The sequence below is a fragment of the Dioscorea cayenensis genome, chromosome 4 (assembly GCF_009730915.1).
Source record: "Dioscorea cayenensis subsp. rotundata cultivar TDr96_F1 chromosome 4, TDr96_F1_v2_PseudoChromosome.rev07_lg8_w22 25.fasta, whole genome shotgun sequence".
In the NCBI taxonomy this organism is placed as follows: Eukaryota; Viridiplantae; Streptophyta; class Magnoliopsida; order Dioscoreales; family Dioscoreaceae; genus Dioscorea; species Dioscorea cayenensis.
Window position 1 is genome coordinate 766,832 of NC_052474.1, and position 26,113 is coordinate 792,944.

A 26,113-nucleotide genomic window follows, 5' to 3' on the forward strand; every position below is an offset into this window, starting at 1 on the left:
TTTTGTCTGTTTTTGCATCTTATTGTTTTTCTTTTTGTATAGAAAATCTAAGGTTCATATAGTTGGTCTTGCCCGGTTATTCATGTTGTTGGCCTTTGCTATTTTTGGTTTTAGCTGTTAATGGGAGTCTGGTATTCTTGTCCATAATGTTATGAATGTTGATTGAACTCCTTCCTGGCACTCGATCTATTGAAGATTTTTCTTGTTGGACTTCCTCATTATCGTTCACATTTACATATTTTGTTTCATATAAAAGAGACATTCCAGATTATATGATTATCTTGTTTTGAATTTTTAATACTGATGAGAGTTATGATGCGTGATGGAGTTGAGAAACAGTTCAAAAATCTGAAACATATACTAAGAGCATTCATGCTGAGGAGAACTAAAGAGGCAGCTTGTTGAGAGTGGAACCCTGATGTTGCCTCCCTTACTGAGATTACAATGTTAGATTCTCAACTGTTATGCATTTGAATATTTAACTGAACTCTTCTGTTTATAGAAATCTTCAGAAGCTGCTGCTTTTCTTTATTTGAGTATTGATGTTAGTATGTTTGCCATATTGTGGTATGTAGGATGGTGCCATTAGTACCACTGCAAAAAGAAGGTCTACATGTCGATATTTGAGGAGGAACTTCCACACTTCTTTGCATTTTCATCCGAGCTCCCAGCCATCAATCTTTACAGAATATTGTTGTTCAATTTTTCAACTTCTCTTTTTAGCTATGTTTTAAGTTTTCCTCATCATTAATGCATATAATGTCTTATCTAATATATTGTCCAGATTAATTGCTATGTTAGAGATAGTTCTGATTGTTGGATCAAATAAAGTCTAATTGAGTTTTTCTTTTGTTTGTTTGAGCCTTTTCTCTTTGGCACATAATGTTTTAGGATCCCTTTAATCTGTTAACCAAGTGCTTTTACAGAGTCCCAATCAACTTGCTGTTACTGTTTCTTTGATTTTTACCATCAGGGCTAAACTGTGAACTTTAGTTCTTAAACAATATGCAGCGTTGACCAAAATTGCATTTTATGTCATCCACATATTAATTATCAGAAAGCTCAAAACTTGTCGGGCATGAAAATAACTGATGGATACTCATCTATGTGTTACACCTCTGCCTTCTTGTTCAAATTTGGTTGCACTTTATATTTCCTTTTTCCATAATTTAAATGATTTATACTTGAATTTTATGCGAAAACTCTAACTTCTTGTTCATAGTTTTTGATTGTAATTATATGCTCCTTTTCTTCCACAAGCTAGTTTCCCATTGTCTCATTTCGGTCTTTAATGGCCTAAATGCTATGGAATGATAAATGATGCTAGATCGATGTAGAAAACTGCATGTATAGTAAATTTTATGTAACTTGGCATTTAATTTCCTACTTTTAAATTATGCCTCAGGTAGTACAACTCACGAAAAAGCTGTAGCATCCCTACTTGTTCATTGGGTATTGAACCTCGAGCCATATGAAGAAGGAGAGCACTTGATTCCTGGTAATATTGAAATAAAATGATAATGCCCGTTGAAGTTAAGTGTCTATAACCAAAATACTTTTTACTCTTATCAATTGAGGAATCGAAAATGAAGTGAGGACTCATATCTGAATGCACAAGCTCAGCTTTTCAGCGCCTCAATTTTTATCATGGAAAAGTCCTGGTCATTATTGCTTATAACTCCACATGTTTGGAGCATTTCAATCATTAGGCGAGCTGAAAGCCATTGTTTTGGAATTTCAGCTACTTGAGAGATTGCGCGCTGGAAGGGCATCGTGGTTCTGTTATTTTGCTCAGATGACCCATACGCTGATATTCTACAGGTCCTTGTCTTTTGCTATTCTTCACTTGGGTTCAAAGACAAGTCTGATAGTTACAGTTTCTACCATTACCAACTTTTTGATGATGTGTTCTGTGATCCGGGCAGGATTTCTAGAATTGCGCAAGTATACCACGAGCGCACTTTGATGGTTCTAAAGCGCATGAAGAAGCGCTGCCGAATAAGGGAGTTTCAGCCTCAAACACCTGAAGGCCCTGTTAAACTCCAAGGCAGATTCACAATGATGAACACTTTGTTTTTATGATTTCAACTAGAGCTGGAGGTGTTAGTCTTAATCTTGTTGTTGCAGACACTGTGGAGTTCTGGAGAACTCAATGTAGAATCATGCTACATAAAACTGTAACATTTATTTCTTTTCATTTTTCGAATGATTTTATATTTATTGTATATAAATAGGGGCTTTTTAATTTGTTTGTGGTTAGAACTCAGGAGCTTGCTTAGTTCACTTATGAAGGGAAAAACCAAAATTATTTTTGGTTTCAAGGTCAGGGTTTCTAGATTTTTGCTCGTTTTGGCCATAATGAAAAGCATAGTACAGGTGATTTTGGAAATCCATTCTTTTGTGATAGTTTCTCCATTGTTTTCAAGTTTGAGTTGCTGGCTGATGAATACCTCGTTTATATTTCCTAAAGTTCGGTGCACTCCGCCATTGCCTTGGTTACATAATATGCAGAAATTGATGTATGACAAGTAATGCAAAGGCAGATAGTTTTACCAACTTTGAAAAACTCAGTGCTATTTGCTTTAACTAGAAAGACTACTAGATCATTTTGCATGAAGCAAATACTGTTACCGAATGGGAATGTTTTTGATTTGAATATTTAAGTACTGACATCTTTTTATTGATAGGTTTTCTGTTGTCTCAATCTGCACAATAGCTACAACGCTCAATTAGCATGCCTAAGGACATCATTTTGATAGATTATTGCATACAGGCTAAGTCAACGTGCAATTAGTCTGAGTATTAAATTTGATATCTTATTTTCTTAAAAATCCCAAATTATTTGGCTGTTAGGTCCACAAGAATAGATGCTATAAATCACTCTTTGTTCTGAAATTCTTCTTACCGCAAGAATTTCTAAACAGAACCTTCATTATGTTAATATCTATATTAATTTGCACAAACATCATCATTTACTTAGCTACTTCGCTGTTTGTTAATGACAGGCGCTACAGACGTAGGCTATATTTTGCAGGGAGCAAGATTAAATCCAAGTTGACAAGCAGGCCCCACAGCGAGCCGCGATCAGACTAGTCGCATCGAATCGTCATGTATTATCCATAAATCTGGTTGCTAGAACACCGAATTGAGGAGGCTCAGGAGCAGCAGGTGCAAGGGGCAATGTTAGATGAATTTAATTAGTTACATTATCTTTCTTGGAAATCAGAAATCTAATTATTTTCGCCTTAGGTCATCATGAGGAGAGTAGGAAAGAAAATCTCGAATCTCAGCAACAATGTGGTTGGCCAGCGATGATACTCAGTAGAAAGGAGGAAAACTTTGTTGGTGAGGCTGCCGACATGCGCACTCTCATTAAGTTGGGTTGCGATGGCGTTTGATCCCATTGATGTTACTGCTGAAACTCTGAGTGAAAGAAAGGCTGCCGACTTGAATGCGACGGTTATCATAAGGCTATTGGAAATGCAGCATGAGACATCCCAGGAGTGAGGTTCCTAACAACGCTAATTTGTTCGAGCAATGAACTCTATGAGAAGTGTTTCTGATTCCGCCAAGTTTGACCTGCATTTGATGAGGCAGCATATTCATCTTGGGTTGAGTAGTTTTCAGTAGGTGCTTCACAATCCATTGAAGCTTTCGCTTTATCCCTAGGAAAGAGAGAAGAATGTTTTGATGAAACACAATTCAACTCCGTGAAGCTCCAACAAAAGAGCAGCAGAGTTGGCAAAGTGAGGCGCCTCTGTGGTTGCAGCCACACAGCCGTCAGATCCTGAATCATATGGGTGATGCATCAAATTGTGCTGACTCAGGATCTGTCCTAATTTGTGTATGGAGATTTCGTACCAAGCCATCGAGCTATTTGCTCGCTGGAGCCTGCCATAATATTTAGGCAATTTCTATTATGAAGTTTGGGAAAATGCATTGTTCTGGAAGTGCATGGCCAAAATCCCATTTCCCAAATCTCTTTGTTTTCCCTTGAGCTTTTGAGCTCCTGCCCCCTTTATGTATTTTATTTTTATATTTGTTCCGGTTCTTCCAACATAGTTTTCTTCTCTGTTGCATACACTGATGTGGATGCCTTGAACTCTCTCATCACCGTTGTGTATGTACACTGGAAATGTCGAGGAGGGATGTTTGATGCGCTTTGCTAATCTTTTCTTCAAGCATCCCGATGCCCATCAGCCGCTTCTTCGAGAGCGGTGATCTGCATATGGGTGATCTTCTACTTGATCTATTTTGACCAGGTCTCTTCAATCTCATTTCTTCTTTCACTCAGTGTTGATGCTATCTCATACTTTTATGTTTTCATTTTATGTGACGAATCGTAACCAAATGCAGCGGAGTTCCAATCAGAGTTTCTAATTTTTGTTTTGTCTTGATTAGGTTTGGATGGCATGTAAACACAACCACAGCTGTTCCTTTGTTGGTGGCCTTAGCTGTTGTCTAATCATATAACTTAGACCTGAAAGTCCACGAAGCAACATCTCAATGCCTGATTTAGAACGACATGCAGCTAAGGCATCCTTACGGCTGCTCAACAACCGTATTCGCCTCTACCTGTATTCGTTGTAAACCAAATCTTGTATCATAGTCACGCTTACAATCCAAGTGATCTCATCTTCATATGCTGGATCCTTTGTGACACTTAAACCACAAAGGCTTATGAAAATTGGGATAAGTAAATCATTTATGCTGCAAAACATGTATGCATCCGTGTATGAGTTTCGCATGCCGCAATGCTTAAAAATTTTAATATGGATGCAGCATGTCATCAATTTTAGCTTTGTAGCCATGTTTACACTGTGTGTCCGAGTATCTGGTCATCTACTCACGAAACCAAATACACTATTTCCATTCTCCTAATTGTGCACAGGCATCACTAGTTTTGGGGTCTGGAGATGGAATATGAAACAGAGACAGAGCATTATGGTGATTTTGACTAAAACTGGACTTTGATGTCTCAGTGGTCAGTGACGTAGTGTAGTTTGCATGAAAACTGAATATCTCCTGCCACATCTCCTTGCCTCACCATGGTCACCTCGGATCGCTCACATAGGCAAAGAAGTGAGTGTCAAATTTATTTTTAGAAGGTTATGTTCGAATTGGCTACATCCATTTGCAATACATAGCACCATTAGTCTGCTCAGTGCAAGGATTGCATCTATATGAGCCCTATGGCCTTTATTATTTTGTTATTCCATGCTTCATTTTCAGAAAACCCAAGCAAATAATTTTACATGGATGTTTATTCATTCCCGTGTTGATTTTTCTCTTGTTCTGTCCAATTTACTAAAGCATCTATTCATATGCCACGAATTGGTTACCAAGATGGATCCCATCGCTCAGAGGGAAATGGGTCAATTAGAAGTATGCTTCAATCCATGGTGCTGAAAAATCTATGTGTAAGTGGTTGTTGATGTCGCTCTCTTTTACAGCCTCAACATTTTCTCTTAAATACTTTCAATTCTAACATCACGTAATATTATCAGGGTACTATTTTCGGCCTTCAAAGGAGGGAGCAACTTAAATAAAGCTTAAATTTTTCTATTTATGTTTTCTTATTGGAAAGCTTTGGCTCTTACCTTCATTATGGCCATTTATTTCTTGGGTTTATAGGTCCAGGCATCTTTTTAATTATTTTGATGGTTTAGTTTGATGGTATAGTAGGCAGAATATGTTAAGGTAATCATATTCCCCTGCTTCAATTCCTATGGCTGATTTAATTGCCGATCATTTTAGTTTTCCTGTTTGATACACTGGTAGGCAGAATGTGTGAAGGTAGTAGCCATCATAATCCCCTGCTTCAATTCCTACGACTGATTTAGCGCCGATTGTTTAGTTTTCCTGTTTGATGCCAGAGGGCAAAAAAAATGAACCAGGGGAAGAAAAGTTTAGTTTTTCCCTGATATTCTTGTAATATTTCTGGGATCAGTTCTTATATTAGGGGGTTTGGGAGTAGTATTACTTACCAATCTAATTTATTCTGCCTTTTCATTGATGGGTTCTGTTTTTGTATATCCATATTCTAAGGATTTCATTAAACTCAAGATATACGGCATTAAGGATAGGTGTGTCACGTGGTAGGTGGTTGTGTGGAAATTACTAATGTAAGTGAAACTTATTAATAGAGGATACACAATTTTCATACACTTTATTTTGTAGTGTTATTTCTTTGCTAAACCTACGTTCATAGAAATTTTGTAGCGGTCAGCGGTGGTAGATCGAAGAGCCCAGAGTGATCTTTTTATTGGATGTCAACTTTTGTCTATCAAGTTGGGTCATTCATGTAAAAGAAGTGGTATGAGAGACGTCTCAGCATGGGGTCTGATATTGTCCTTAGTGATCTCTTCTTGAAGTATGGAATTCCATGTGCAAATTTTGTAATTAAGAGGGTTTGTTGGGGTATGCTTAAACCATAAGATTTTGACAAGGCTCTATTAGATAAAACAGTGGTGTATTAGGTTCTTCTAACTAGTCATACTTTACCTGTCCTTCAAGTTATTCTTTTAACTGACATTTAGGGGTCTCATCTGGCACTTATATCACAAACCCCTCATTATGGAAAAATTGTCTTTGGGTAGATTTTACACATCTTGCTTTGAGTTCTAGTCCCAGGCTTTTCCTTGTCTTTTGCGAGATAAGGTTTTGCTTTTCTCCTTTTGAATGAAGCCCCAGAATTTAGTCGGATCTTTTTACGAAGGAAGCATCATAACCTTTCTTTTGTTCGTTCATGATCTGCTGCCTAGCTTTTCCTCTTTATTCACCTTTTGTGGGTAACTATTTTCAAGGTCTCAGCAGTGCTCTTTGAGAAAATCTTTCCTTGGCTCGGTTGACTTCAAAATTTGGAGCTTTGAGAATAATGTTAATTTCTAGTTTTGTTTTGTCATCATCAAATCCTCCAGGTGGTTTTGTTGCGACCCAAAGACATACAAGCATTTATAGATCACTTGGATGCTCACTTTCCAAAATGTATCTAGTTTTATATTTACCTCGACAAATCCATCTTAAGTAATTTTTATGTTCTAACTTTTTATTCATGTATCTAGTTTGTTGCATTCCAGTATTCATTTTACATACTCCTTTGTTATCACCTATTAATAATTAACATACAATCTTTATCAACTTCGCATAAAAAGAAATCACCGAGATCAAGCCAATTATACCGCCGGAGAACGACAGCGTCGTTCTTTTTCGACAGCGAAAGCTCGACACCACACGGTCCAGTTCGCGATAGAAAAAACACCGTGCCACCACGACAGCAGAGCAGCAGGCGCAGCACAGAGACGCGCAGTCTCAACGCCCGCTGAAGCAGCCACCAGTGTGGTCACATGACCTCACAGCAGGCTGGTCACCGTCACCCTGAGCGGCGGCCTGAGGTTGGCCCAACCGGAAGCTTCCAGCAGCATCACAGCCGAGTAAACCCAGAACAGCCCCAGTTGATACAGACGTCCACCGCCCAGCATCAGGAACACAGAATCAGATCAGGCTGGCATCGGAGGCTGAGAATCAGACCCAAACGCACAACAGCCGCGTCACCATACCCCTGCGTCTGGTACGGGCACCGGGAGCTGCCACGCCCTGTTACCCCAGTAGCACCCTCACCAGCACTGGTGGCCGCCACCTTCACCGCGCACCGCATCTTGATGGTCGATCGATGATCTGCGAAACCCTGGTCATTGCACCGGCATCTGACGCGGCTGGCGTCGCCGACGGACGACCTGACCAGCGACGACGCCCTGTTTCAGCCCGCGCGGCGCCGCCGCCCGTCAGGTCATTGCACACGTCAGCACACTGACTGGCCGCGAGACCCTGTCACCATCCTTAACTCAGCCAAAGTCAGATCTGAACGCCGATCATGAAACATGACACCACCGCGTGACGCACACCTGGTTTCGCGCCATTACGACACCACTCATAAAACGCGAACTGGCATTGCCTGGTTACACCAGGCATGTACGGTTGCAGCAGCAGCAGCTGGTCCTTTATAGACATCGCGCCACCTCATGCACGGGATCTCGGCAGCAGGCCGCGCACATCCCGCCAGCATCCGCTGGCCCACCACCGTGCCCGGAGGCCCGCGATACGCCCGTCCAGCCGAATGCATGAACTGTCAATCATACCGAGCACACCGATCAACCGATGGTCACAGCAACTGGAGGTCCAGTCAGGATTCCTGACGGGCCACGGACGCGCGCACGCAGCAACATGAACGACCTGAACTGAAACGAAGAGAAGCTTAGTTAGGGAGCCTGTTGTCATTCATTTGTTTTCGATTAACGACCACGAAAGCGAGCCTGTTGTTTGTTGGCGTCTGGCGGCCGCGCATGTAAGTTAATTGCCAGTGAGTTCAAAACTGAAGAAACTACCGGCGACCGACTGAATTGACATTATATATACTACACTTGATATTAATTGGCATTAATTATAAATTTTTATTGCACGGTAGTCATGTATAAAACAACAAAATACGTGGTGAATTACGACAGCATTAAATTAATTAGTAGCTATGAAAATTGGGAACTTTGCTTTTATATATGTCAGATGATAGTACTAATTAATTGAAGTAGTCATGGATACATCGAAAGGCCTTGACATTTATAAATTACAATTACATTAATATATATAGTCAGACATGATCAATAATTTGGCATAAGGTAGCCCTTCAAGCAGTGCAGCCTTTAATGTTGCTCTGTTGCCAGATACCAGCTTTAATTTGGCACCGATATCTTTTTGACTGGGTTGAATTTGGAGAAATACATGTAAATAAGCTCTATCATGTGATGGACCAAACCATTGACTTCATGAATGAAGAGAAAAATGAAATATCTAACTCTATCATTGTGGGAGCTGAGTATGATGTAGTGGCAAAAGATCTCTCTGCTCTAATGTCCCTTTTGCTACTCCATTCAATCTTACTGCAATATTAATCAAATATATCTTTTTTTCAGTGTAGAATGAAACCGCAGGGAGTTCACTTGGCATTGGATGTCTCTATTCTTTTCTCTTTAATGATAGAATTATTCATTTTAATTACCACTATTAGCTAGTACTCTTAATTAGCCTCTGTATTTATCTTCTTCTTTTTTTCTGGTCATCCTTTTATTTTCATTTTCATTTTACACGGGTCTTCCTTAATTAACATCCAAATAGTACGTTCTTGTTTTTATTATATTTTAACTCTATATATACTTCTTGTTAATGTTGAAGTTGATTAGAAGCTGTATGGTTGGCAGTTAGTGTGAAGTGTAAGTATGGTTCAAAGGTGTTTGAATAGGTCAAAGGAGTCAGTTGTCTTTATTATGTGTGTTAATTGAGTTGGTGGGTGGGTTGTAATTAAAAGCCGTTTATATAATATGTGTGTATCATGCATTGCATGACAGTTATCCAGTGTACTTTATTTTCAAGTGCAATTGCAAGTATATATATATATGTTAATATATATATATATATATATATAGACTTCTGATCATGGTTCTCGATTAAGAACGAACAACAGTTAACAAAAACTTGGTTAATATATCCATTTTATTATTAAAAACCACCATAATGTCAACAATCTCAAGACTGTCATGCACGCATGACATGAATAATTAATAATTAGTTTAAACATCTTCCTTGATAGCTGAACTATAACCAGTCTGATCATCATAAAACTTAGACCACAGCATCACTCCTCCATACTTCCCTGACTTCTTTATCAACGGCAACACCTCCGACGTCAGCTCCTCCACCTCAACAAACCCACTCCCGGCGGCCTCCTGCGACGCCGGCAACCCAAGAAATATCTTCTTAGCATTGATCTGATCACTAGTCCACTGTTCCCATGCATCACCAAAACCCTTATTACCACCAGACTTGAACTGACACTGTGGATTATTATAGAATTGCACCCAAACATTATCAAACACTCCGGCACTCAGTGCTTTTTCCGACGAACTTATCCGGGAACGGGCATTGTGGCGCCGCTGTCAAGATTATCTTCGATTTGTTTCCCTTTACTACCACCGAAAGACGATAAGGATCTTGCAAGATCATCACTAGTGATCACCATCACCAAGTTCGATATCAAAAATCAACACCGTCGAGCACCGCATCACCGAAAGGCCTTTCGGAGGAGGACTTGCCGGAGAGGAAGTTGTTGAAGATATAAAAGAGCTACTTGCCTTGCATCTTCTTTTGGAGGATAGAGAGTAGTCACCTAATGCACCTCCAATGGAGAGAATAACTTTGATGCCTTTTGGCTTGGCATGATTTGATGTCTTTGTTGAGACTGGTGCACCCGTTGGAATCATCAGTGTTGCAGTGGCCGGCGAGGTCCAGGTTTGGCTTCCGACCATTGCCAAATTTGTTGAGGAAACTGATGTTTATGAATGCATAGTTTCCAGTTGCGCATGTTTGAGCCAGAGTTCCTTCTTTATCATATTGGCCCCAGTATATAGCAATGCTTCCATCTCTTGCATGAGAGCTTGTAAAAGAGCTTATGCAGAAGAAGAAGATGAAGAAGAGGAACCAGCGAGCCATTGTTATTCACTAATTGGTAATTAATTAGATGAAGAATTAATGTGAATGATGGTGCATGGAGTGTATTTATATTGATCAATATGTTGTAATTAATGGAGATCGAGTGTATATCTTAATTTGTAAACAAGAATAAGACGTACAGAAGAGTCTTGCTCTTCAGTAACAGTACTCATTGCAGTAAATTGACTAGGCAGGTTGTATTTGTACTGCCATGTTCAGTATGTATTAATTGGTTGATGGCATCTGCAAGACTGCAAGAAAAATTTCAATAGAATAGGTCATGCATGGTTTTTGGAGATTTCTCATATGGTGACAGTTTTGATATATTAAACAAAATCCAGATCCTCATTTCTGGAAATCCAAATCCCCAAGCAAAATCACTTTATTCTGCTGGTTGTTCAGAGAAAACAAAATTCTTACTCTTGATAATCTATTCAAAAAAGGCTGTAATCCTAATGCCACCGACACATGCATTCTTTGTCATAATAATTCGGAAACAGTGGAACATCTTTTTCTTGATTGCAAATACGCGGAGTGTATTTGGTCCTTCTTCAGACAAAACCTTGATATTGAGTCTTCCCCATCCTCAGTATCTAATATTTGGACCATTTGGATCCCCTGATTAACTTCCTCTCGTCGGAACCTGGGGGACCTTTGTTCTAGAGCCATAATCTGGAATTTTTGGCTTGAACGAAGCAATCGCATTTTTAACCTTACTTGCCTACCTATTATTTCAATTTTATACAAGTCTGCTAATATGCTGCTTTCTTGGCTTTCAACAGATTTAGAGAACCTTCATCAGGATACCACTGAGGCCACTCAAAGGATCAAGCGCTCCCTCAACTTCCTGGGCATTAGACCCACTAATTTCATCGGCGATTCGGTGCACACTGCTGATCAGGAGTAGTTCTTTTATCCTTGTAGCTGGGCAGGCCTGTGTCTCCAGACGGTTGACTTCGCCTTCCCAACTTGTTTCATTTTCTCTTTCTTCCTGTCTTGCTTTTGCTCACTGCAAATCAAAATACAGAGCAACTTAATTAACAAATATATGAGAAGAAGCAATTCAAGTCAAATATAATTAAGATGATAAATTGAGCAACTTAATTTACCCTCCAATAATTGATTTGCTAGCCATTATTTAATTACCCTTTCCTTTGGTGTTTATCCTGTTAATAAATGAATGCTTTAATCAAGTCCATGCAAATCAAAATTATATATATATATATACGCATACAATTTCATATATCTATTTTAATAAATAAAATAATTCTGTATTAAGCATGAATATTATATAGAGAACATTTGATAACTTAATTCAAAAAGTCTCCTTAAAAACAAGAAGAAAGTTCAAGGATATCTGAGGGAGGCGAGCACAGTGAATTCTACTATCACGTCATGGACTAATAATTAATGCAACACTTTTGTTTTTGTTTTTTTGTTTTGTTTTGTTTTTGAGAGAGATAACTAATAATGCAACACTTGATAGCTAGCTATAGTGAACAAAAAACAACATATACTGATATACATAATGCCACCTCCTAAGCTAAGACTAGTGCAAGCATAGTGTACCTATCTAGTTGGTACTTTACAGAACAAATGAGTATTGGTGAGCTTGACTTAAACCTTTCATAACAAGGGATATATACACAAATTAAGTTTGCCAAAAAATAGCAAAGAAATTAATGAAAAGAACATGTTCGATCTGATCCAAATAAATCAATATATAGAACAAGATCCTCAATCATCCACCACTTTAAGAATCCTCATTCCTCACCTCCACCTTCATAATTAACAAAGACTCTTACATAAGAAGATTATCTATCCACTATTATTCCTTGATTCCCTCATATTATTTAACATACCACTTTATCCTCAACTTCAAACTTACTCAAAGTCTCACATGAAAAACAAGTGAGTCAACTGCGGACGTTTGCATATGAAGACTAGCTAGTCACTATATATTATTGCTTGATTCCCACTTACTATTTAATATACCACTTTATCCTTAACTTCAAATTTACTCAAAGTTTTGCATGAAAATATATAAGTGAGTCTTCCTTTATAAATAAATTATATATATATATATATATATATATATCGAGTAATATTGAAAAACAAGTGTGTAATGAAACAAGATTTTGTTTTTAAAAAATTGATTAATAAAAGAATTTTAATTTCAGGACAAAGACTTATAGGTATTGCATGCATATTCTTTTTCCTTTTTTTCTTTTTTTAAACGTGAAACATAGCACTGACTGGAGACACCATTTGAGAGTCAAATTAAGATCACAAATAATTTTTCAATGATAGATGAAAGTACTCATGATATATAAATTAAAAATATATTGAAATTGATTTTCTCATATTGAAACCTACCTATATTTGTAGTATCATGAAATATTTGGTTCATACAAGCTATGATGTGTATCTCTAATAAATGACCATAAGATTGATATTATTTTGATCATTCATATTGATTTTGTCATCCTATATAAGTTCAATAAAACGCATAATTTTAAATGAAATAAATTTTAAATAACCATTGCACAAAATATCCAATTTTTTTTCAACGAAGTCGACAAGCGACAAAATGAAAGATAAACGGGTACGGATGTGTCCCAATTACAGTGACTTGACTGACCTACTGAAGATAAACCTCTCGCCATATAACACTGGAAGGGAAAACGAGAAGTATTCCTCACACAAAACTCTTGTAGGAGACCAAAAATGTGAATTGTAATATGAGAGATTTGAACTCGAAAACTCTCTATCACAAGTATGGGTAATTACCGTTGAGCTAGCCCATGATTCCTACAAAAGAATCCAATTAATTAATAAGAACTCGTTCATGTCTTTTTAATTAAGGGAAGGTGCCATTTGCCTGGTGTTTAAGATCATCTTTCTGCCTAAACAAAAGAGACAGTCATGATCATAAGATCAGACCAGGCTGGTATGCATGATCAATCATAAAAATTCAACAAACATGCTCTTTTGTTCATATATGTCTACACCCAAATGAAAAAATCAAATGAACAAACACAACAAATGTTTATTATTATGTCTATATATGTCAATAAACACACAGGCTAAATATTTTAAAATTAATTTATTAATCAACAATTAATCTCCCGTTGATGTTTATTATTATTTTGACATTGCATGAGATGCAAGAAATCACGTACATGAGTCAAAACATTAACCAAGTCATCGCTTATAAGTTCAATCCAATTAATTTCCTACCTTTTCTAAATTAATTATATAGACATGTAATATACCAAAATCATCAACTGAATTTTTTTAAAGATTAAAAATTGAAAAGAGATTTTAATTAATATATCAAAACTGTCACCATATGAGAAATCTCCAAAAACCATGCATGACCTATTCTATTGAAATTTTTCTTGCAGTCTTGCAGATGCCATCAACCAATACATACTGAACATGGCAGTACAAATACAACCTGCCTAGTCAATTTACTGCAATGAGTACTGTTACTGAAGAGCAAGACTCTTCTGTACGTCTTATTCTTGTTTACAAATTAAGATATACACTCGATCTCCATTAATTACAACATATTGATCAATATAAATACACTCCATGCACCATCATTCACATTAATTCTTCATCTAATTAATTACCAATTAGTGAATAACAATGGCTCGCTGGTTCCTCTTCTTCATCTTCTTCTTCTGCATAAGCTCTTTTTACAAGCTCTCATGCAAGAGATGGAAGCATTGCTATATACTGGGGCCAATATGATAAAGAAGGAACTCTGGCTCAAACATGCGCAACTGGAAACTATGCATTCATAAACATCAGTTTCCTCAACAAATTTGGCAATGGTCGGAAGCCAAACCTGGACCTCGCCGGCCACTGCAACACTGATGATTCCAACGGGTGCACCAGTCTCAACAAAGACATCAAATCATGCCAAGCCAAAGGCATCAAAGTTATTCTCTCCATTGGAGGTGCATTAGGTGACTACTCTCTATCCTCCAAAGAAGATGCAAGGCAAGTAGCTCTTTATATCTTCAACAACTTCCTCTCCGGCAAGTCCTCCTCCGAAAGGCCTTTCGGTGATGCGGTGCTCGACGGTGTTGATTTTGATATCGAACTTGGTGATGGTGATCACTATGATGATCTTGCAAGATCCTTATCGTCTTTCGGTGGTAGTAAAGGAAACAAATCGAAGATAATCTTGACAGCGGCGCCACAATGCCCGTTCCCGGATAAGTTCGTCGGAAAAGCACTGAGTGCCGGAGTGTTTGATAATGTTTGGGTGCAATTCTATAATAATCCACAGTGTCAGTTCAAGTCTGGTGGTAATAAGGGTTTTGGTGATGCATGGGAACAGTGGACTAGTGATCAGATCAATGCTAAGAAGATATTTCTTGGGTTGCCGGCGTCGCAGGAGGCCGCCGGGAGTGGGTTTGTTGAGGTGGAGGAGCTGACGTCGGAGGTGTTGCCGTTGATAAAGAAGTCAGGGAAGTATGGAGGAGTGATGCTGTGGTCTAAGTTTTTATGATGATCAGACTGGTTATAGTTCAGCTATCAAGGAAGATGTTTAAACTAATTATTAATTATTCATGTCATGCGTGCATGACAGTCTTGAGTGTTGACATTATGGTGGTTTTTTTAATAATAAAATGGATATATTAACCAAGTTTTTTGTTAACTGTTGTTCGTTCTTAATCGAGAACCATGATCAGAAGTCTATATATATATATATATATATATTAACATATATATATATATACTTGCAATTGCACTTGAAAATAAAAGTACACTGGATAACTGTCATGCAATGCATGATACACACATATTATATAAACGGCTTTTAATTACAACCCACCCACCAACTCAATTAACACACATAATAAAGACAACTGACTCCTTTGACCTATTCAAACACCTTTGAACCATACTTACACTTCACACTAACTGCCAACCATACAGCTTCTAATCAACTTCAACATTAACAAGAAGTATATATAAGTTAAAAATATAATAAAAACAAGAACGTACTATTTGGATGTTAATTAAGGAAGACCCGTGTAAAATGAAAAATGAAAAATAAAAAGGATGACCAGAAAAAAAGAAGAAGATAAATACAGAGGCTAATTAAGAGTACTAGCTAATAGTGGTAATTAAAATGAATAATTCTATCATTAAAGAGAAAAGAATAGAGACATCCAATGCCAAGTGAACTCCCTGCGGTTTCATTCTACACTGAAAAAAAGATATATTTGATTAATATTGCAGTAAGATTGAATGGAGTAGCAAAGGGACATTAGAGCAGAGAGATCTTTTGCCACTACATCATACTCAGCTCCCACAATGATAGAGTTAGATATTTCATTTTTCTCTTCATTCATGAAGTCAATGGTTTGGTCCATACATGATAGGCTTATTTACATGTATTTCTCCAAATTCAACCCAGTCAAAGATATCGGTGCCAAATTAAAGCTGGTATCTGGCAACAGAGCAATTAAGGCTGCACTGCTTGAAGGGCTACCTTATGCCAAATTATTGATCATGTCTGACTATATATATATTAATGTAATTGTAATTTATAAATGTCAAGGCCTTTCGATGTATCCATGACTACTTCAATTAATTAGTACTATCATCTGACATAATAAAAGCAAAGTTCCCCAATTTTCATAGCTACTAATTAATTTAATGCTGTCGTAATTCACCACGTATTTTGTTGTTTTATACATGACTACCGTGCAATAAAAATTTATAATTAATGCCAATTAATATCAAGTGTAGTATATATAATGTCAATTCAGTCGGTCACTTAATTAATTTCTTCAGTTTTGAACTCACCTGTATATGTAATTAACTTACATGCACGCATGCATGAACCTTAACCAAACAAACCAACGAAAGGCCGGCCTACATATAATTAATTCGTTAATCGAGCAAATGAAGATGACCTTCTTGAACCACAACCAAACATATAAACGACGCTCGAACTTGGATTCAAGATCACATTCACTATTATTACTCTGCGTACGCTCTCATCCACCAGCTATATATCCCATCAAATCTCACAACTAGACCTCAATTTTATATTGCTTTCTGCCCATGGCCATGGTTAATTAATTATACTCAGAGTATAATTAACCAATTGATGCATGCATTTCAGCTTTAGACGCTGACATGCAACCATAATCAGATTTCCGGGCACGCAATATTACTTAATTAATTAAATATCTTGGATGATTAACTTAATTGGGATATGCCTTTTAATATACCAGATCCCGTGCATGAGAATTAATAATGTACGTGTCTATATAAAGGACCAGCTGCTTCTTGCTTTTACATCATGCATGCATGCACAATTAATTAACCAAACAATATATATAGTTCTACTTGATTTGTTTGTAATTAATTAATCATGGCTCAAAGCGAGAAACTAGGTGTAATGCTGTCCATGTTGGGTGTCATGGCCTCACTGTTTCTCATGATCATCATTCCAAGATCTGACGCAGGCAGCATTGCAATATACTGGGGACAAAACGGCAACGAAGGAACTCTCGCTGACACCTGTGCAACTGGAAACTATGCTTTTGTCAACCTGGCTTTCCTCTGTGTCTTTGGCAATGGCCAAAACCCACAGCTCAACCTGGCAGGTCACTGTGACCCTTCCTCCAACAACGGCTGTGCCGGACTCAGCCAAGACATCAAATCATGTCAATCCCAAGGTGTCAAAGTCATCCTCTCCATCGGCGGTGGCGCCGGAGCTTACGCTCTCGCATCCAAAGATGATGCCAGGCAAGTGGCCCAGTACCTCTGGAACAACTACTTGGGAGGTCAATCATCTGATCAGAGGCCATTAGAGATGCGGTGCTTGATGGTGTGGACTTTGATATAGAAGGTGGCAGCCCTGCTCACTATGATGATCTGGCCAGGTATCTCTCTGGTTACAGTGCTACTAAGGGTAGCAAGAAGGTGTACTTGACCGCAGCTCCACAGTGCCCGTACCCGGACGCGTGGGTGGGTGGAGCTCTTGACACTGGCCTGTTTGATTATGTTTGGGTGCAGTTCTATAATAACCCTCCGTGCCAGTACCAGTCTGGTTCTGTGACTAACCTTGATGATGCTTGGAAGCAGTGGACGTCTGGTATCAAAGCTAAGAACATATTTCTGGGTTTGCCAGCTGCTCCTGATGCTGCTGGGAGTGGGTTCATTCCGGTTGGAGATTTGACTTCTCAGGTGTTGCCATCGCTCAAGAGGTCTGATGTGTACGGTGGTGTTATGCTGTGGTCTAAGTATTATGATGACCACACTGGTTATAGCTCTGCTATCAAGCATGACGTTTGAAGTTTCTTGCTGATCTGCTCTGTGCTCTGCTCTACTCTGCTCTGCTCTGCTCTGCTCTGCTCTGCTCTGTCTTCATGTGGTCTTTGTGTTTTCTATATTATCATGAACTGGTTAATTTGTTGTGTAATTAATCGAGCTTTTGCTTTAATGAAAAAAAAGTTATGTTACTAGTGTTACTTTATTTTATTTTTGATAAAACTGATAAATCATAGATTTATTTTAAAAAATAAAAAATATAGAAATATAGTAAAAAAAAAAAAAACAAGAAGTAGGACAAAAATAAAAGACCAATTTTTACTATAAATCTCTCTAGTTGTAGAAAGGATCTTCTCTCAAGGGTCAAAGACGAATGTGGATGGAACTAGCCAATGGATTGAGAAGGGTTGTGAACGTCCAAATCACACTTCTCATAAGATATAATACCCGAATTAGTCCTTTTACTCAGAAATAGCAAAAAAAAACTCATTATACTTGCAAAAATAGTCAAATTGAGTCAAAAATTTAATGGGAGTTAAAACCACTGTTTAAATTTGCTGAGTTGAATTTTTTGAAAGTTTAATGTTGGTGACCTATCATTTTCTTGAATTTAATATTGTTAAAATATGAAAAAAAAAAAAAACTTTTTTCATTTTGAGTTTCATATTTGAAACCCGGATCCGTCTTCGCCCTTTCTCTTCTCGACGACTAAACCCCATCTTTGGCTCGATGGAGAACCACTATCCTTTTAGCTTCACCACAAATTCCTTCTTCTTAGCTATGAGGATGCCACTAGAGAATGCACAGAGGCAGCAAATGCTCGCCGTAGAACCTCTCAGACTTAACCATCTTCGCATAACAATTGAATAATTTCACAGCTTAAAAAAAAAATGATATTTGGAGAACTTGACATCATTAATCACATGAAGTTTGAGAATTGTATATCGTGCTCATTACATTTGCTTAAAAAAAAAAAAACATCCATTCATGCCTTGACTTTACAAATAGACAAAAAAAGGAAAAGAAAAAAATAAACAAAATAATAAAAAAAAGTGGTTATGAATGTTGGTAGTCTTTGAAGATGCTCTTCGGTAGTCCAGTGGTTGTAGATGCTCCACGGTGGTCACGGTGGTTATAGATGCTCCGCGGTGGTCACGGTGGTTGTGGATGCTTTGTGGTAGTCGCGGTGGTTCTAGAAATCCGTTATGTTGGTCGTGATGGCTGAAGAGGTTGCCATGGGTTTTTAGGCAGTGTTTGGTTGTCAGGAGTGGATTGGGAGAGAAGTGGAATAGGAGGAGTGAGATGAGAAGGCATGGAGTAAGAGTGAAAATTAAGAATGTGTTTGGCTGATAAGGATTGGAGAGTGTGATTTATTTGGAATGGAAAAAGTAAAAAAGGTAAATATGATAAGATGACATTTATGCCTTTTATTCAAATGAATATTATGTAAATTTAAAAAATAAATTAATTATTATAAATAAATATTTCAAATTTTTTGTTAATATCATTAGTAATTAATTAACTATAATAAATAACTATATCAAATTGATAATTAATTATATTTTTAAATTAATTAATTACTAATTAATTAACTATAATAAATAATTAATTAATGAAGAAATATAATTAATTATTATAAATAAATATTTAACTATAATTATTAGTTATTATTATTCATTTTAATTATTAATTATTATTAAATTATCAACTTAATTATTACATTTAATTAAATTATTATTATTTAACTAATAATTATTGTTAAAATTAATTAATTATTATTTAAATTAAATTATTATTTTAATTATTAAATAAAAAGGGCAAATTGGTCATTCTCCCCAAAGAGTGAGGGAGGAGTGGAGCAATCCCCCCATTTTGGGGGGATTGCTCACTCCCCACTGACTCCCCACTCGCTCCTCATCCACTCCTCTCTCACTCCCATTCATGACCATCCAAACAAAGACTTGGATTCACTCTCCTCCCACTCATGCTCCCACTCCAATCGTGTAAACCAAACACTCCCTTAGACTTGATGGTTAGAATTTGAGAGTGTAACAGGTGCCTACGGCAGGATGACAGTGAGAATGACAAGAAGAAAAAGGGGTTATGGATGTCGATGGTCGTGAATGAGTGGGGGTTCTCGAATCAAGATGGAAAAGAAGATGGGAAAAGGGGCAAGATTTAAGGGTTTGTTTTAGAATCTGGGTTTTGGATCCGGGTATGTATGAAGCCAAAAAGAATATTTAATTTTTATCTTTTTTAATATTGTAATAATATTAAATTCAAGAAAATGATAGGTCACCAATATTAAACTCCCAAAAAAACCAACTCACCAAATTTAAACGGTGTTTTTAACTTTCGTTAGATTTTGGATTTATTTTAACCATTTTGACAAGTAAGAGTTTTTTTTTTGCCATTTTTTATTAGGAGGATTAAAAAGAAAAAGAAAAAAAATAGAGTGACTAATTAAGGTATTAAACCTTCTCTTTTCTGTAGCAAAAAGTCTTCGTCGTGCTTTGTCTTCAATAATAGCTAAAATTTAACGAAGAAATATAAAATTTATATTCATAATGATAAAAAATAAATTGGGTGACTTGAAATTAAAACATACAATCATTTATAATCAGACATATATTCCAATTTCCAAGTGAGAGCTCTGATTAAGAAATATGAGGAATTTCTAATCGAATGATAAAGATAATGATATAAGGTTTATCGGAAATCCCCAAGGGCCGGATTGCGGCTAACCTGTGACTGTTATTTCTCAAGTGGATTTCTTTTTTAGACATAAGGTGATAAAACAATGTATATTAATGAGTGACGGGTAAAAGTAATAAAAAGTAAAAAATTTATAAATTGCTAAGACCGATGTTGACGGTAATTAAGAGCCAGGTATATTTTATAAAAATAGTTTCCATGATATATTTTTGATGGATAAAAAACAGAGTATGGGTGCATAATATCAGCCTATAACAGTTTGTTCAAATGGAAAACTATTGTGGCCCCTTTTTAAATAAAATAAATCATAATTTTATTTAAAGACAATAATAATATATTTATATTTAAAAAAATAATAAAGGAAGACTTGCTAGTCTATACAAGAGACTTGGGTCTTTCTTAATTACGAAGGTGGAGTGAGGATATTTAAAGTGGTTCAATGAGTGGGGAATAATATTAGAGATTATATATGTACTTAAGCTGGATTAGATCGAACATATATATTCTTTTGATTATATGAATTTCCATCCAATAATGTGGAAAGTGAGATTTCTTTCCTTTCGTGTATATATATCCCTCATCACCAGTGGTCTAACTCAAGCTCATTTCTTGGAAAAGTACCAACTTGGTAGGTTCACCATGCTTGCATGCATGCACTAGTCTTTAAAGGGTAGTTTTTAACAGAATGGGTTGCATATATATATATATATATATATGCTTCAAGATTTTTCTTTATTTTTAATTTTAATTTTAATATTTTTATTTGCATGGACTTGATTGTACTGAAACAATACTTCTTTTATCAGGAGGAGGATAAGCCAAAGGAGGAGAAATGGTTCGTAAATTTTTTGGAAGGTAATTAAGGTTGCGCAATTTATCATCTTAATTTGACTTTAATTGCTTTTAATTTCTCATGTATTGTTAAGTAGCCTTTGTATTTCTTTCTTTCTTTCTTTTTTTTTTTTACGATGGTGTTAATTAATTTGTGAGTTTATATATTGATTAATCCCATAGCTAGCTAGCATTAATCAATAATATGTGCAGTCTTATTGAGAGAGCGGGGAGAGCTTTGAAAGCATCAGAAGATGATATAGGATGGTTGCAGCGTGTTCCTGGCATGCCTTTTGTTCAAGATGGGACTGGAAAATTTGATAATTTGCTCTTCAACATCAAGTTAGTTAATTAATTCATGCACTTGATGCAATGAAACTTTGTTTAAATTAAATTAATGAATTATAAAAAACCATGCATGTTATAATTACACATCGTCTCTATATATATATCTCTCTTAATTTTGTGTTACAGAAACTACAACCAGCATACACTACCAAAGTCCTTAGCGTACTTGTTGGTGCCAGGTAAACAATTAACAACTCTTTCTTTTTTAAAATATAAAAAATCACAATGAAAGTTGATTTTGAGGTTCTTTAATTAACCAGACTAGCTAGTTACTTTGTTTAATTATGTTGATGTTAATTTATTTACAGAATTATTATATGTTTGATTTTGATTACAGGCCTTTTCAGCAACTTTGGGCCACCCAGCTTTGCTGACACACAAGCTTATTTCCAGCGCTTAGGTCTGGACTGTGAGATTGCCAAGATTGACAGTGAGGTACTACTACTTCTCTTTAATTATATCTCTCTATTAATACCTATACATACCTATACATACATACATATTGATATTAATTTTTATTTTCAGGCTGGAGTTATAAACAATGCTAAAAAGATAAAGAACTGCATTAAAACACTACACAATAGATCAGGAAAGAAAGTGGTGATTCTAGGACACAGCAAAGGAGGTTTAGACGCAGCTGCTGCCTTATCCATCTATTGGCATAAACTTGAAGACAAAGTTGCTGGCCTGGTGCTTGCACAGTGTCCTTATGCTGGCAATCCCATTGCTTCTGATATTCTCCGCCAAGGATCATTCCAACGTGTCAATCTCAAGAGGGAAGTCATGGAGTTAGTCATGTCTGGTATTCTAAAGGTATATATATATATACATACATGATACACCTAATTAATTTATAATTCCACTTAATTTAATTGACGTGCATGTATCTAGCTAATTAATCTATACGTACCATGCATGCACATGGAACAGGGAGATCTACGTGCCATTGAAGACGTAACCTATAAGAAAAGAAGAGAGTTCTTGGAAGTAAATCCACTACCAAAACAACTCCCTGTGGTTTCATTCCACACTCAAACTAAAATAAATCATATTACTCTGAAGAAGTTCTATGAAGTAGCCAAGGTGGAGTTTTCCTCCAGTTCTACTTCTAATGACTCCAATGCATCAGAGCCATGGTCAATATCTTCAGGACTGGCGGTGTTGGCGACGGTGCTCGAGCTTCGATATGGTACGAAGAGTGATGGACTTGTGACCAGGGAGGACGCTGAAGCTCCCGGTTCCATTGTTGTTCGATATGGGAGAAATCTTGATCATTGTTGGATTGCTGGTAATTGCTCCTCAAATGATGATCAAGAAGGTAGAAAAGCTAATAATTCTCAAGTCTGTGAGGCTCTCTTTGCTCTTGTCATTGAGATGGCTCAAATGAAAGGCTTCATTAATCTTCGTCCTCGTCGATCATCATCATCGGACTATTAATATATATATATATATATATATGAGAAAACATCATCTAATTAAGTACTTAGATGTTGTTTTCTAAATATGGTTAATTGAGAGTTATTGGATCATGATCCAATGGCTCTCAGTGTTATCTTTTTACTGTTTTGTACTACTATGATATGTTGCTAAACATAAATCATTATAACCGTTAAATACAAATATAACGGTTAATGTAGTATCCCTAGATTTTAAATCTAGGAACGTCACTAGATGATGTGTACTCTCTATATATACAAGTGCATCATGTCAACTGCTTCAGTATTATAGATACATGTATCACTGCTTCTAGGACGGCTCTAATATGATGAATAGTAAATCATGCATGCATGCATGCTTTTATAGCATGTATATGTATGCATACGTATTACTCTGGCGTCTATTTGGGTTTTTTACTTGCATGCCCGTTTAACAATGGTGCTTGTTAATCTAACGTAATATTACTTACATATATGTGCTTAATTTCAACATAGTTGGCAAAGGTGTTGAGCAGCAGAGCAGGAGGTGCCAGATCAGGCCCTAATTAACAGGCCGGCATAGTCCTTCTCTTGCCGGGCCACCAGGCCCACCAGGCACAACCAACATGCCCCAGGGGATGGGCCCAGCTAGGTTGTGGGCCATTTAGTTGTTATTTTTTATTTTAAAATTAAAAAAATTAAAAAAGTAAAAAAAAATCAAAATAGATGAATAAAATTTGAAAGTATTCAGAAAGCATCTTAAAATAATCATTCAAATGAAAAATAATACTAGAATTAATGTCATTTCTTTAAATGTTAAATAGTATTGATTTTAATGATATAGAATATTTCAAATTTTTAGATATAGATATGTATGCAATTAATGTTTACTTTTCACTTCAAGAGTTTAGATACACATGAAAAATATTTTTACATAATTTATTAAAAAATTATCTCATAAAATAAGTTCAAGCTATATCTATTTTTTCAATTATATTTAAATATAATTTTAAATTTTAAATTATATGTGATAACAAAAATGTGATATGGCTCTAAATTAAGTATATTCAAACATTATTCCCGTGTTGGAAAATCAACATAAAGATGATGATTAAGTTTTCCACGCCAACGGTGTTGTATCAAGTAGATCCGATTGTTTGAATGAATAAAGTGGATAAACCACTAATTTATTAAAAAAAGAGTAATACAGAGTAGTACAAGGTACAAAAGTAGTAGCGAGAAAAGAAACTAGAAAGAAAGAAAACTGTAAACCTCACCAGAGATGAGGAGAACAGAGAGAAGAGAAAACATAAAAACACACAATAAAAGAGAAAAACTGGAGCCGGCGAAGTCAACCATCTGGAGACACAGGCCAGTCCAGAAACGGATGCAACGGATTACTCCTGGCTTGAACTGGGCGCCAGCTCGCTGGAGAAGTCGGTGGATCTGGAGCTCAGGAAGTTTAAGGAGCGCTTGATCTTCTGAATGTCCTCTGAAGCTTCCTGCTGGGGAGACTCCGAGTCTGCGGATAACCAAGTAAGAACCAAGTTAGCTGTTTTGTATAAGGTAGAGGAAATATGAGAACAACTATGATTAAAGATACGATTGTTGCGTTCCAGCCAAATAATCCAGAAAATGGCTCTTGTGCAAAGATCCCATAGATTTCTAACGGAGGGATTCAAAGAGGGAATCCAGTTGGTCCAGATATTTGAGACTGAGGAAGGTAGGGTTTCAGAATCAAAAAGGCACTTGAAAAAGGACCAAATACGAGAAGAGAAGATACAGTTTAACAAAAGGTGGTCCACTGATTCAGAGTTATTGTGACAAAGTATGCATGTGTCAGTGGCGTACGGATTGCAACCTTTCTTGAATAAGTTCTCAAGCGTAAGAATCTTGTTATCCCAAGCTAGCCAACAGAATAAAGTAATTTTGCTAGGAGATTTAGATTTCCAGAAATTGGAATAGAGTTGGGAGCGGAGACCTCCGTCTATTAAGAAGTTGTAGAAAGATTTGACGGAGAAATTTCCGTCTTTATTTAAAGACCAGGAGTATGAGTCTTCAGTTTCAATTGCGCAATCCGGTAAAAAAATTAATAAAGAGTCATAATCTTCAGATGTGGCTGTTCGAAAAGGATTAACATGGTTATTAATCATGAAAATAAATTGTTTTAAAGTAATCCAAGGATTGGAACAGTCCAGGAAAAGAGATGCCCAACGGTTGTTGGGGGATTGGCCATCCAGCCATCTATCAAACCAGAATAAGGTGTTTTCACCATTACCAACTGCCTTGATTAAGCAGGCACGGAATGTGGGTAAAATGGTGTTGATTCCTGCCCAGAAGAAAGATTTATTTCTTGGTGGTTGTGAATACAAGATACTGGAAGAATCACAATTGAAATAGTTGGCTCTGATAATGTTGGACCAGCAAGAATTCGGTGTGGTGATGAATTTCCACCACCATTTTCCAAGTAAAGCTTTGTTGAATTCCTGTAAATCAAGAATACCCCAGCCACCCATACTACGAGGTCGACAGATCCTTTTCCAAGCAATTAATCTAATTCCTTTCGAGCCAAGATCAGGTCCTTTCCATAAGAAATCTCTCCTGATTTTGTCAATTTCATGAATGACCCATGCTGGAAGTTTGAAAACTGACATCCAGTAAACTGGTATAGAAGATAACACGGAGTTAATTAGAGTTAACCTTCCTCCTAATGAAAGATAGATTGCTTTCCAGGGTCTGAGTCTGGTACGAATAGAATCAATCAATTTAGACCAGTCAATTCTTCTGGGTCGTCTACCAGAAAGGGGAATACCCAGGTAAGTGATGGGGAGACAATCTCTGTTGCAATTAAAAATTCTCACAGAAGAGGAGAGCGGTTGGAAGCCAAAATTGGTGGAATATAGGCAGCTTTTAGAGAAATTGATTGAAAGACCAGAGCAGCCTTCGAATAGATAAAG

General features: G+C 36.7%; 1 protein-coding gene and 3 pseudogenes across 1 annotated transcript; 3 read left to right on the forward strand and 1 right to left on the reverse strand.

Annotated features, from left to right (window-relative positions):
* Positions 1-9,591: 9,591 nt before the first annotated feature.
* Positions 9,592-10,656, reverse strand: LOC120257979 (annotated as a pseudogene).
* A 2,808-nt stretch (positions 10,657-13,464) lies between these two features.
* LOC120258074 lies at positions 13,465-15,107 on the forward strand (annotated as a pseudogene).
* A 1,782-nt stretch (positions 15,108-16,889) lies between these two features.
* On the forward strand, positions 16,890-18,038 carry LOC120258303 (annotated as a pseudogene).
* Positions 18,039-21,123: 3,085 nt separating this feature from the next.
* Positions 21,124-23,490, forward strand: LOC120258026. Its single transcript, XM_039265365.1, has 7 exons — positions 21,124-21,190; positions 21,369-21,417; positions 21,607-21,735; positions 21,868-21,920; positions 22,079-22,176; positions 22,267-22,554; positions 22,672-23,490. The coding sequence occupies exons 2-7, from the start codon at positions 21,395-21,397 to the stop codon at positions 23,176-23,178; spliced, it is 1,098 nt and encodes a 365-aa protein (XP_039121299.1). The 5' UTR covers positions 21,124-21,190; positions 21,369-21,394; the 3' UTR covers positions 23,179-23,490.
* The last annotated feature ends 2,623 nt before the right edge of the window (positions 23,491-26,113 follow it).

Coding starts and splice junctions, on each gene's coding strand:
- LOC120258026 (XM_039265365.1), top strand. CDS start 21,395: ATGGTTCGTAAATTTTTTGGAAG. Junction 21,418..21,606: donor GTTCGTAAATTTTTTGGAAG/GTAATTAAGGTT, acceptor TAATATGTGCAG/TCTTATTGAGAGAGCGGGGA. Junction 21,921..22,078: donor AGCGTACTTGTTGGTGCCAG/GTAAACAATTAA, acceptor TTTTGATTACAG/GCCTTTTCAGCAACTTTGGG.